The following is a 12,500-nucleotide window of genomic DNA, read 5'->3' as shown; positions in this document are numbered from 1 at the left end:
GATTAATCCGCTTATTGTTTCGGCTCTAAACTGAAATAATACAAGAGAAAAAGGTCTGAAAGAGCGAATGCATCACTGTCTGAACGTCTGTGTATCTCTGAACTCTGGAGACCCAGACAGATGCATCAGGCGTTTGTTTGAAGACACTGTCACTGTGATATCAGTCACTTATGCTGAGCATGTGGTGTTTGTGCCACAGACTGACTCATTCACTGTTTATAGAGGGGTGTCCCTCACCAAACCACATGCATTAGATCAGGTTACCTGCGTCTGCATCTCAGACCTTTTAAAGCGACTTTGACCAGTAATTTAGCCTCTATTTGTTTTTTTAAAGTTGATGAGACGCTTTGAAAATCTGTCATCACGTTTTTCTGCCTCGTATCAAACATCCAAACATTTGTTAACTCAGTGCGGCTCTGATAACACACGCGTGTTTGGAAATCATCTATTAGCCTTTATCCAACTGTTCATGTTCACTTCATTTTTTCACCCAGGGGGAATTCTGTGTTTACAGGCGTGTAATCTGTAAATGCCGATGTTTACCGCCACAAACGCAGCCTCCAACTCGACTGCCGGTCCGACTGTTCTCCATTTAACACACTTCACGCTCCTCTCCGCAGCAGTAAAGGCAGCTCTCAAAGCGCTGTAGCCTCCAGTCAGAGGGGCTCAGACAGAGCCGAGCTGTAAATCCAGTACCTGCCAGCAGCCAGAGATCTGGTGTTTCCTGTATATCACTGAGGGTTTCAGTGACCGTCATGTGGTCACACAGACATAGAGAGCCGTAGCCATGAAAAGGACGAAGCTTCATCAGTAGGATTATCTGTATCAAGCCCAGTGATGAATAAATCAGTTTATCTGCTTCCGGTATCTTTCGCTAATACTTCCAGAGTTCATTGACCTCACACAGTCTGTGAGGAAGGTCAGAAAAAAGGTCGGCAAGGCTTTAATGCACTGAACATGATGTAAATACAACTCCTTCTTATTATATTATTATTATTATTATTATTATTATTATTATTATTATTATACACAGTAGAGCTGAAACTGTTAAACCGACATGTTTATGTCACTTTTTGAGCAAAAACATCAAACATTTTCTTTTTTTTGGACTGTTGCTTGTTCAAAATAAACACTTAATTATTAATATAAATTTTGTTTTTTACATTTTATCAACCAAAAAAATGAATCAATGAAATAACTGATAAAGCCCTACATCAGTTAGTTAGGGTTAGGGTTACTTTTGCTTGGTAATGCTGAGGCGAGCGGGACCTTTATGGAAATGGTGTGTTCAGGGACTCATCGCTGTCAAACCCTGGATCCACAACATCTAAGATTTGACAGTCAAAAAGTTTTGCATTCGTGGGCTAAAAAGAATTAAATTCACATAACAAACGTCTTGTGTTAAAGAAAAGTGTAAATTAATCCTGAAACTTTGGGCTTGTCTCTGAATGCACCTCAGGCAGAGTTTTCAAAATCATCCATTTAACCGGCTTCATCATTACAAACCACAAGGTAATTCTTGATGAAAACGTGCGACTTTGATGGATTAGTTTTCTGTCAGCGAGTTTCAAGTCGCTGCAGGTTTCTCCCACTTGCTGCTGCTCATTGTTACTGGAATTAGCTCACATTTATTCAGGAATATTCACCGTGATGAATAAATAAATAAACCTTAAAACTAGATGTTTTCACTTGCTGGCAAACTGATTTTCATAGTGTCCTGAAGTGACAGAGGCTCCGTCATCTCCGCTACACGCCACCGGCTCCAGGATACATTAGCACCCACTAGAATAACACTGTAACCCAGTCTCCCACCCAACTGAGGTGGTCAGGTTGCATTGTGGGTAATGTAGGCATCAGTTTTTGATAAGGAATATGTACAGTTTAATTAATTTTGATCTTTGACTCCGACAGTTCAGGTTGGGAATCTTTGGGAATCGTATGATTTAGTTGGATACAGATTCTGAGTCTTGGCGTTGTTTTAAGTTATTTTTTGGCGACTTCACGCCTTTATTCGATTGCGTCCTCGAGACAGACAGGAAACCGGGGGCTCGTTGCTCAGGCCATATATAGCCCATGTGATATGCGCCCTAACCGTTCTTTGGGGATAAACGTTGTTGTTGCAGTTGAGTTTTGCTATTTTCATTCCGTCAAAGTAAATTACGAACATTGATTTTTGTCATTTGTGAATCACCTGGACACGGCGCAAGGAGCTTTAGACACAGCGCTGACGTATTATCAGCTTATAATGTTGATGAATGTGTTTGGACAGTGTCCAGCGTTCCCCCTCTCTCTCTTTTAGCTCCATGTTTGGTCTCCACCGGTTCCTGAGGGAAATATCTGGCTCTTTAGCTGCTAAATGCTGCTCTGTGTTCAGCAGCTGCTCTCTGACTGAGTCCGTCTGCAGGTTGTGGACAGTGAGGATTTTATCAGAACCTGTTGACACCGATCCAAAACAATAATGGTTGATAATTCTCCGCGGGTTCATCTTTAAGACCGACGCCTCTCACGTTACACGTCGTCATTTGATCCATTGTTAATTTAGCAGCCTTAATGCCTCGCTGGCCTTTTTATAGCCGTAAATCATTCATTAGCTACGTTCAGTTAGAAATAGTCGGGTTCTGCCGCCTCAGCGTTTCTTGTTTCGAAATCGATGTCGAGTCCAGTTCCAGGTAGATCTAAAAAAGATTAAAGAGCGGGCTTCCTGAAAGTCCCCGGTACAGTAGGAGGCAGTGATGGAGTGAATCACATGGTGGCCATTCACAGCTGTCCATCCACCTCCTGTCTGTCAGGAGAGCCTGACCCCCCCCCTCCAACCCCCACACCTTCCCCGGCGCTCCGACACAGAGACATGCAGAGTGTCCTGCCAAGGAATACCACTGCCACATGTCACCGATTAGCTGTTTGTCCCTGCTGGCTGGACTCAGCATAGAGGCTAACAGTGGCGCTAACAGTGCATTTACTCAGCAGCTGCAGTTAGTTGCTTTACAAATTAAGATTTTACATACAAAACAAAGAATTAAAATACTCAACCATATATATAATATGAGTTTAAAGCTCCTCCAGTGTAAAGGTCTGTGTCCATGTGTAGTGTGATTATAGATCAGCTCTAGCTTCTATATTAATACTGTGAAAGTATCAAAGCCTCAGTCCACAGAGAAATGCACACAGCCTGTATTCAGAAACTGAGCCTTAAAACCAGCCGTCAGGACTTCTGGAACTTTGTGATGTCACAACAAAGCAGTCACCAAGCCCCGCCCACCTGGACCCACCATCCAAACCTTGCAGGATTTGGTTTCTCTGAGTGTTTTTACCTGAAATCTGCTATATTTTTTACAACTTTATTCTTGTAATATTGTGATTATAGTCTCAAAATTACGGCTTTATTCTCCATCAGTTTCAGCAGAGTTTTAAAGGCTCCAGGAGTTAAATGCTGCTTGAATATTGATGCATGAGTAATACTAATGTCTGTAGTGAGTACTTTTACTTTTGATACTTGAACTTCATATCCTTGTGTATTGGATGCAGGACTTTTACTTCTGGGTCGATTATTGTGTTTTAACAGTGTTGTACTGGCACATGTGCTTAAAGTGAAGGATCTGAGTACGTCCTCCACCTCTGACAGACACATTCACACAGTCAATCTCTCTGTCTCTCTCTCTCTCTGTCTCTCTCTCTCTCTCTGTCTCTCTCTCTCTCTGTCTCTCTCTCTCTCTCTCTCTCTCTCTCTCTGTCTCTCTCTCTCTCTCTCTCTCTCTCTCTCTCTCTCTCTCTGAGCTTCAGCGTGTTGGAAAATAATTGGCGTAGTGGAAGGGAGAGAGGGAGGGAGCAGCTGAGGACTGCGTGAGATGGCTGATTTCCATCTCTCTCTCTCTCTCAACAGTCGCTCTCTCTGTCTGTGAACCAGAAACCAGTCGTATTGTTGTTTGGGGTAAAAAGTTCATTCCTTTATTTTTGGAGTCCTTCTGTTTTACACTGAGTCTATTAATAGCAGGGAGGATCGTGTGTGTGGGTGTGGGTGTGAGGGGAGGGAGGGGGGGGGTGAGTTGGGTGGAGGTTTGCTGTCATTGTGGAAAAGATCAAACTGTGTGTTAAATCGCATCTACAGTTAAACACACACACACACACAAACACACACACGCGCTCCTCGCATGCTGATTTTGAAAGTCTAACGCAATCTTCCCTCCACATCTCACCGTCTCCGTTTGGCCTAAAATTCCCCTTCACTGCAACATGCTGAGTGTGCTCGTCTGCGAGCGGCGCTCTAAATTTAAACCACGTTGATCCGTGTGCTGTTTTCCTGAAGCTCGACGCAGGCAGCGTGACTCAGGCTCCAGATATTCATGTAACACTCTCCGGCTGGCGTGTCGCTGCTCGCTGCATCACATCACTCTTAACGTTTAATCAAAGTGGTTTGTTGTGGCAAAACACATCAATTATCCCCCGGTGTCAAGAGGCCGTCGGTTCATATTCAGACATACCTGCTGTCAAAGACGAGGATGGGAGAGTAATGGAGAAGATCCACAGGGCAGATTATCAGAAGTCTGTAAAAAATGTACTTTACTTTAATTTACAATGTAAAAACTGAGAAAAGCAGCAAGTTTTGACATTTGAAGAGCTGGAACCAGAACAACTGTCTGTCAAACGACAAACCGGTTGTTACTGGCTTCTTAAAGTTATTCTGTGTTTTAACAGTTTTTGGAAACCAAATCCTGCAAGGTTTGGATGGTGGGTCCAGGTGGGCGGGGCTTGGTGACTGCTTTGTTGTGACATCACAAAGTTCCAGAAGTCCTGACGGCTGGTTTTAAGGCTCAGTTTCTGAATACAGGCTGTGTGCATTTCTCTGTGGACTGAGGCTTTGATACTTTCACAGTATTAATATAGAAGCTAGAGCTGATCTATAATCACACTACACATGGACACAGACCTTTACACTGGAGGAGCTTTAAGTTTGATGTTTCCAGCTTCTCAAATGTGAGAATCTGCCGTTAATCCTTATTTTAAATCAGAGCAAACTGAATATTTTTGGGCCAAGAGTCACCTCAGACTCTGATCCATCAAGAAACACCACCCTGTTGTCTTAACACTTTAAATAGTGATAGTGAGTGAGGGATGAGGGAGATGAAGCAAAAGAGCGACTCTGAAGAGCTTTATTCACATAAAGGGAGAATCTCTGTCACTTCTGTTCTGAGAGCACACCTTCGTCATCCTCTTACGTCCTTACGAAACCCAACATCTCGTTCTCCGTGTCATCCCGTGTGCCTGAGGGCTGCCGCCTCCTGAGAGCTGAGTGAGTCCTTTTCTCTCCCTTCACCCTCCTGTGACGACGGCGGAAAGCTGCCAAGAAAACCTGTCGTGTGTGTTTGTGTTTGAGTGCGTCTGTCTCAGCGTGTGTGAACATCCAGTTAACTCTGTGACCCGAACTCTTAAGCTCCACTTCAGGAGCAAGACACGGGTCACATGGCACACACACACACACACACACACACACACACACATGCACACACACACACACTGCATGCACTGATAGTCCTGTGTGGCTCTGTCTTCACACAAATATTTTCCCACTCCTGTAGGAAAATAAGTTCCTCTTCAGGACTGTTGATCTCATTGCTCATCTTGTCATAATCGCAACCTATTACAGTGCAACAAAAACTCTTCTTTCATGTTTGTTTTATGCATTTTTAATGTTTTGTTTACACTGTCGCCGGGTGTAAAGAAACATGTCTGAGTGACTTGCAGCCCAGAGAGGCAGAATTCAACCTTTAGCTTAGTGTTCTTTGGCAGTTTTTGTCAAACAGACTGAGGTCCGGCTTGTACGGGAAGCATCAATGGCAAATCTGTAGAAGAGCCGGTATCAGCAGCAGCTGAGTCAAGCATACACGTGTTTGTGTGGGTTTGTAGCAGCGAGTACATACAGCTACAGTAAGCCCCGTCAGTCACCACCTGCACCGCTTAACAGAATGTGGAGAGTATCTACTGATGCTAGCATGCTAACCAGCTAGCCTTGTCCCACACCGTCTCGTAATATCGCTTTGTACCTCAAGAGGTACAAGATTTGATGACAGATTTTTGACAGTCCACCGGGATTTGAGCGCATTTCTTTGTTTCTTACGATGGGGGTGGACACCCCAGTTCTCTGGAAATAAGCCCCCCCCCCCCCCCCCCCGGTTGTGTGGAGGATGAATTCGACAGTTGGCCAATTCTTACACAGTGACCCATTAAAGCAGCATGTTAGCATTGTCACTGGTTACTTACTCATTTTTATTTACTATTTATTTGATCTGAGTTTGATGTGTTCTTATCTTTTGTCTGAATGATTGTTTTCATCTTGTGTTGCATCATTTCGTTTGAAATGTGCTACATACGAATACAGTTTCATTATCGAAGTGAATCTCATCCTATTATGTTCATGATGCTTCCACCCAGAGAGGAAGTTTTCTGAAGAGCAGTTCCTGTCTTCAAATGTGGTTTTTATAAACCTCCAGATGTTTTTTTACGTAGCAAACGACACAGAAAAACTCATCACTCTTTATTATTTGCATGCTGACATGCCGGGCTGTTTCACTTCCTCCTCGGCGTACAGTAACCCCCTGAGGAAGCTGGGGTTATGGGTGTGTCGGGGGGATACAGCGGCAGTGAATGGACGGGTATGCAAACAGACAATATGTTGCCTGTCTGTGCGTGCACGCTGCTTAAACTCTGCAACACAGCATGCCATGGTACCCACACGCAATCCCATTTCTGGTAATTAGATGCTGTGTTCATACATGTTTCTATCTGGGGTTTTGTTTTGGAGTCTTTTGTCATTTCGTGTCTTTGTATGACAGAATCTTTAAACTGGTTTATCCTCTTCCTGTCTTCCGTTTGTGGGCATGCGTGGCTCTTTTTTTTTCACCCTAATGATAATGTTGTGTTGCTGTGTTTTTACTTTGTTAGGAGCCAGCCAGCAGTTTGGGATTGAAACGTGAAAAACCTTGAGGACCTGAAAGTCAAAACCAAGGAGCCAAAGTAGAAGAAGACGTTTGTGAAAAAGAGGAAAAGCAACAGAGAAAATAACCAAGATGGGGAGAAAAAAGATTCAGATAGCGCGGATCATGGACGAACGAAACAGACATGTAAGCACACAGACAACTTTCAGACATGCACCAGTGAATGAACGTTTCCTCTCAGGCACCAGGAGCTAAAGATGCATCATGAGCACTTGACTCTTTCTGTAAATGTGCTGTGAGAATAAACATTTCACAAATGAATGTCAAAGAGCCACAGAGAGATGAATCTAGAAATGTTACATCCTCCACATCTGAAAAAAGGCCATAAACACACACACACACACACACACACACACACACAGACGCACTATAGTTCCTCAAACTGGTGATATCATGTCATATGATCATCACACACTGTCTGACTGTGGGAGGGGGTTGTATGTGTGTCTGTATCTGACAAGAAACATGACACCTGAGTCAAAACAGCATATTGTCAATGGGACTTTTGTATGTGTACAAGTGTCACACACAAGTGCACACACACACACACACACACACACACAAACACACCACACACACATGCACAGAAAAAGTCCTGTCTGGGGGAGCGGTTCCTCACTTCCTGTTATGACAGGAAATGCAGGCACATATGCTTCCTGACCCTCGTAGCAGGGCAGCACTGACCCCGCCACTTTCCTTAAACCACTGCTTCTGTGTGTGTGTGTGTGTGTGTGTGTAAACCAGAAAGAGGAGGAGCGTGACGATATCTTCAAAGGAACATACAGAACCAGTGTGTTTATTAAACTTAAGATAGTTTGTTCTGCAGTTTATTACACTTTAGATTTTCTTTTCATATCCCTGATTATGATCTAATGTGGAAAACTGAGTTATCCAGGTTATAAAATCTGTCAAAGTGCAGCTACATCTTCAGATACAGATGCTTTCTTAGATTTATAATAAGAGTTATGACATGATGACATTATGATTTTAAATGAAAACATGCAGGACATTGAGAACTTACTGCGATCTGTTGGTATAATTACACACCTACAGTATATAAATGTAAAATGAAGACAGAAAGAGATAAACTCAATTAAAATGTTCTGAGAGTTAAAATGGAACCAGAACGTGTTTTTTAATGTGACTTTAAATGCAGATTAACAGTCTGAACTTCATATTATTTAGTAATTGTTTCATTTATTTATTTATTTTTGCCTTAATTCTTTTTTTTCCCACGTTTAAGATTACTGCTAGTTAGCACTTGCTACAGCGACGCTAGCAGCTCTGTGCGGCTGCACTTGAGCTGAGCATCAGCCGTGCTAGCATTAGCATATTAACATGCTCATATGACAATGCTAACAGCTAGCTAGCTATAATGTTTCCTTGGTCACCATCTTAGTTTATGTGTTAGCGTGCTAACGTTTGTTAATTACCACCAAACACAGTCAGTGGGATAAAATCTATAGTGTCACTGGTTCTTGAAACTAATCAATCACCAATAATGCTCCAAAATGAGCGCTAAGACTACAGCCACATATTCTTAACGTTTCTCTTCTTTTCTCCAGGTGACTTTCACCAAGCGTAAGTTTGGTCTGATGAAGAAGGCGTACGAGCTGAGCGTGCTGTGCGACTGTGAGATCGCCCTCATCATCTTCAACAGCACCAACAAGTTGTTCCAGTACGCCAGCACCGACATGGACAAAGTTCTGCTCAAATACACCGAGTACAACGAGCCCCACGAGAGCAGGACCAACTCCGACATCGTGGACGTAAGTGACACACACACACACACACACACATATTGTTAATAAGCTGATTGACAGGAGAGGTCAGTGATAATTGATTAGCTGTTTAAAGCTTCTTAAATGTGAATATTCACTGTTTGTTTTCGTGGCTGGAAAAGATTGAAGGGATTGTACAATTAGTGTCACAGCTGTTGGATTCAGATCTGCAGCTTCAACTGTAGACCATGTGTGTGTGCAGGTGTGTGTGTGTGTGTATATGTGTGTGTGTGACAGACGGCACTGTACAGCATTGCACCAGCACAGGGCAACACAGTTTGTATTAGATTGAACCTTGTTCAGCTTCGACTTATGTAATAGTGTTAGGAGAACACAATAGCAAGTGTATGCTTCTGCCAAACACACACACACACACACATATTAACACTAACTGTGAACACACACTTCACTAAGCACACCGTGTCACCAAGGTCGAACTTAAGCTGTGAAATGTCAAAGAGCAGGAAGGAGTCGCTGAGCGGAGGTTTTTATTCCTTGATTCATTCTGTCAGAAATAATGTGAAGTGTAAAAAGAAAAAGGTGAAAATCCTTATTATTGATACACGGTCTCGAGATATTTTTCATCATTTGATAAGAGCAGTGAGGGCTGTTAACCCTTTCCTCCTCAGTTGTGGCTTGAATGGATGTTGTGCTTCGTTGCTACTGCGTCCAGTTTATTAGAGCTGCAGCTCAGGAGCCAGTTTCATAAAATACCTTAAGTTTTTACTTACGACGGTTGAATATCTCCTCAGCTGAGGGAGTTACTTAAGGTTGTTGCTCAGAATAACTTAAAAGGTTTCCTTTGTTAAGGAAAAACGTTAAAGCATTTGCGGCAATGACAGAGATTTTACAGCGGTAAAATTCTACAGTTTCCATGGAGACGACGGCTGATCGATGTACATGACATACTTCACCAATAATTGACCGGAAAGATCCCGTAGCCTCAAACCACAGAGCATCAATAACTGCTGAGGAAAGTGGAGTGATTGGATCAAATCATAAACCCGGCTGAAGATCAAATCTATAGAGCAAAATCAATTCCTCTCATTGATCGTGTCCATCAGGTTCTTCCGATCACAGAAAACTCTTGTTGGGACGTTCATCCTTTCTTAGTTTGGTTAAGTGGTTCCTTAAGTATAAGACTGAGATCAGGAGAAAACCTTAAATACTTAAGTGAAAATTTTAAGGAAACCTTAAGGAGAAGAGTTAAGGTGTTTAGTGCAAAGGTTTTTATTTTAAAGAAACATTAACTCAGACTTTAAGTAAAAGTGTTTTGTGGAACAGATTTTATTGTTAGGAAATATTAAATTGGACTTTTTAGAGCAGGTACAACAACATCAGTGTCGACTCTCTCCACCTTCAAAATAAAAGAACAAGCCATCCCATGTTTGTTGGCATGAGCTCGGGCAGGAGGGGTGTTGCTGCTGCTGTGAGCTCGTGTGTGTGAGTGTGTGTGTGTGCTCATTGTGTTCACATGTACATCCTGTATGTGTGTATGTACCTGAGCGTTTCCCTCCACGCGGCCCACCACATGGTCTCTTGGCCTGCCCCGTCACACACCCGGGTTTACCCTCTCTGTAATCCCCTGTAATCCACCACAATCCTGTTTAGCTCGTTACTATAATCTGTCCAGGCGGCCTCTTCATCTCTGCGCCGTTTCCCCGGGTTTATTTACTGCTGCTCGCTGTACCTTGCGTCCACTTTATCCTCTGTACAACATTTCCTCCCTCGCTGCCCTCCGGCTTCCTTTTCCTGAGGGTTTGGATTATTCTCTTCCTTTTCATCTCCTCCTGGTGTTTTTGTTGTTTTTGTTCAGAGTCATAAAGAGTCAAACTGAGGAGAGACAGTTTGGTGTTACGGTGCTTTTGGTTTCCCCGAACACTTTTATGTCCATCCACCAAACCTCCATCCTTCCTGTCTCGCACCCTGACATTGTTTCTGCTCTTAAATATTAATATTAAATCTCTGCAGAGGTTTCAAAATAAAACAGGAAGGATTGGAAAGTGGCTGATGATACGCCACTTTAGTTTTGAGGTGGTAACTAACCAGTTATTGTCATTATTGATTTATGTGGCTATGATTTTATCAATGAACTGATTAGAACTGATTGGCCTGGAACTCACTACAAAACACTAAAAATTAAATTGTTGTTTCTCTTGGTCATTTTAGATTCTTAATCTCTGACATTTTAATATCTGTTTTGATTGATTCTTGTCATTAGATTATTTATTAATTTTAATTAATTTGTTTTAATTGATGTTTTTTTTTTAACTAGTATTTTTATCCACTCGACATCATTGTAAATGATTTTCGAGTCTAAATAACAACAACAAATATTAATTGTTGTTTATATCTAATGTCAGAAAACATCATATCTATCTTCTTCACGTGTTTTGTCCAAACAACAGTAGATTAAGTTCAGTGATCATCATATATGTCAAAGAAAAGCATCAGATACTCACATTTGAAAACTGAATCAATCAATCAATTATCAATATAGTTATGATGTCACAGTTGCTGCTGTTTGACTTCCATGCCACAGCTGTGTGTCAGTTATAAACACCATGTCTCTGGCAGATGAGACTGTACAACACCATCCGTATGTGACGGTGTTAAAAATTCTTTGTGATAAGTCACTTTGACTGGTGGTATGGCGTGTCGCTGGTGTTCAACGTGCACGTGCGTGTGCACATACCACGAGCACGTCACTGATGTTCCACTGACACGTGCACCTTCCCACTGGGAGCTAAAACCTGCTGTAGAGAAGCTGGTGTAGATGGACGTAGCTATATGTTAGCACTGTAGCATAGCGGTTAGCATGGCTGTATGCTAATGGACACTGGTGCGAGTTTTGTTTAGTGTTTGGTTGCTGTGGAGATAAATTAGAAAGATTAGGTTGGAAGAAAACTGCTGTTTTGTACTGAAGAATGAAAATGACTGGTTAAATTTAGACATTGTGTTTTGTATATTGTAATAATTTGAAAATGAAAGTTCATTATTGACATTGGAAACTGTAAAAAAAAACAAAACAAACTTAACTCATCGTCCATTTACCCACGAGAGTTTTACACTTAGCTTACATGAAAACAGCTGAGGAAAGGATTAAGGAAACAAACAGTTGTAATGTCGTCTTGTGTTTCCTTTATTATTACTTATATTTAATGAATTTGTATTAAAGCTCAGGCTTGGTCTGCACCTCGCTGTGTGTGTGTGTGTGTGTGTGTGTGTGTGTGTGTGTGTGTGTGTGTGTGTTTGCTGATAACATTTGATTCTTGGCCAGCGCTCTGTGCCGAGTCTCTGACTGGATGATGAGAGGGACACAGGTCTTTGAGAGACATGTGTAACCTCTCATGTTGAGGCAACAGTACACGGCACGCCGTGGTGCCGCGGCGGCTGCGCCAAGGTCACGCTCACCGAGCCAGAGTGGCGCTGGAACGGGCTCAGCGTGTTGGAGCTGGTGACGGTTTAGATTTTTAAAGGAATAGTTCATCATTTAAAGGGAAATACAGCTTTAATTCAGAAAAGACAGACATCACTCTCATGTCTGTGTTTGTTATGAGACTGGAGTCACAGTGTGGTTAGCTTAGCTTAGCATAAAGACTGGGAGCAGGGGGAAACAGCTAGCCTGGCCCTGTCTAGTGTTTAAAACACCTGTAAAGTTCATTAAATAACATGTTGAATCTTAATAACTCACGAGCTTAGCTTTAATTAGCTTTACTTATAAATCACC

At 42.3% G+C, this 12,500-nt stretch overlaps 1 protein-coding gene across 3 annotated transcripts in view; it reads left to right on the top strand.

Annotated features, from left to right (window-relative positions):
* The window catches only part of LOC130186389 (myocyte-specific enhancer factor 2C-like), a 32,585-nt gene that overhangs the window by 5,782 nt on the left and 14,303 nt on the right, over window positions 1–12,500 (top strand). For all 3 annotated transcript variants that reach the window (XM_056403498.1, XM_056403496.1, XM_056403497.1), the window contains 2 exons: window positions 6,937–7,115; window positions 8,555–8,758. In XM_056403498.1, the coding sequence (XP_056259473.1) occupies window positions 7,062–7,115; window positions 8,555–8,758 (258 nt within the window). In that variant the 5' untranslated portion in view covers window positions 6,937–7,061. The remainder of the gene's footprint in view (window positions 1–6,936; window positions 7,116–8,554; window positions 8,759–12,500) is intronic.

This window comes from Seriola aureovittata, chromosome 18 (genome assembly GCF_021018895.1).
Source record: "Seriola aureovittata isolate HTS-2021-v1 ecotype China chromosome 18, ASM2101889v1, whole genome shotgun sequence".
NCBI lineage: Eukaryota > Metazoa > Chordata > Actinopteri > Carangiformes > Carangidae > Seriola > Seriola aureovittata.
The sequence above is the reverse complement of the archived record's forward strand: the minus strand, read 5'-3'. Positions and strand labels throughout refer to the sequence as shown.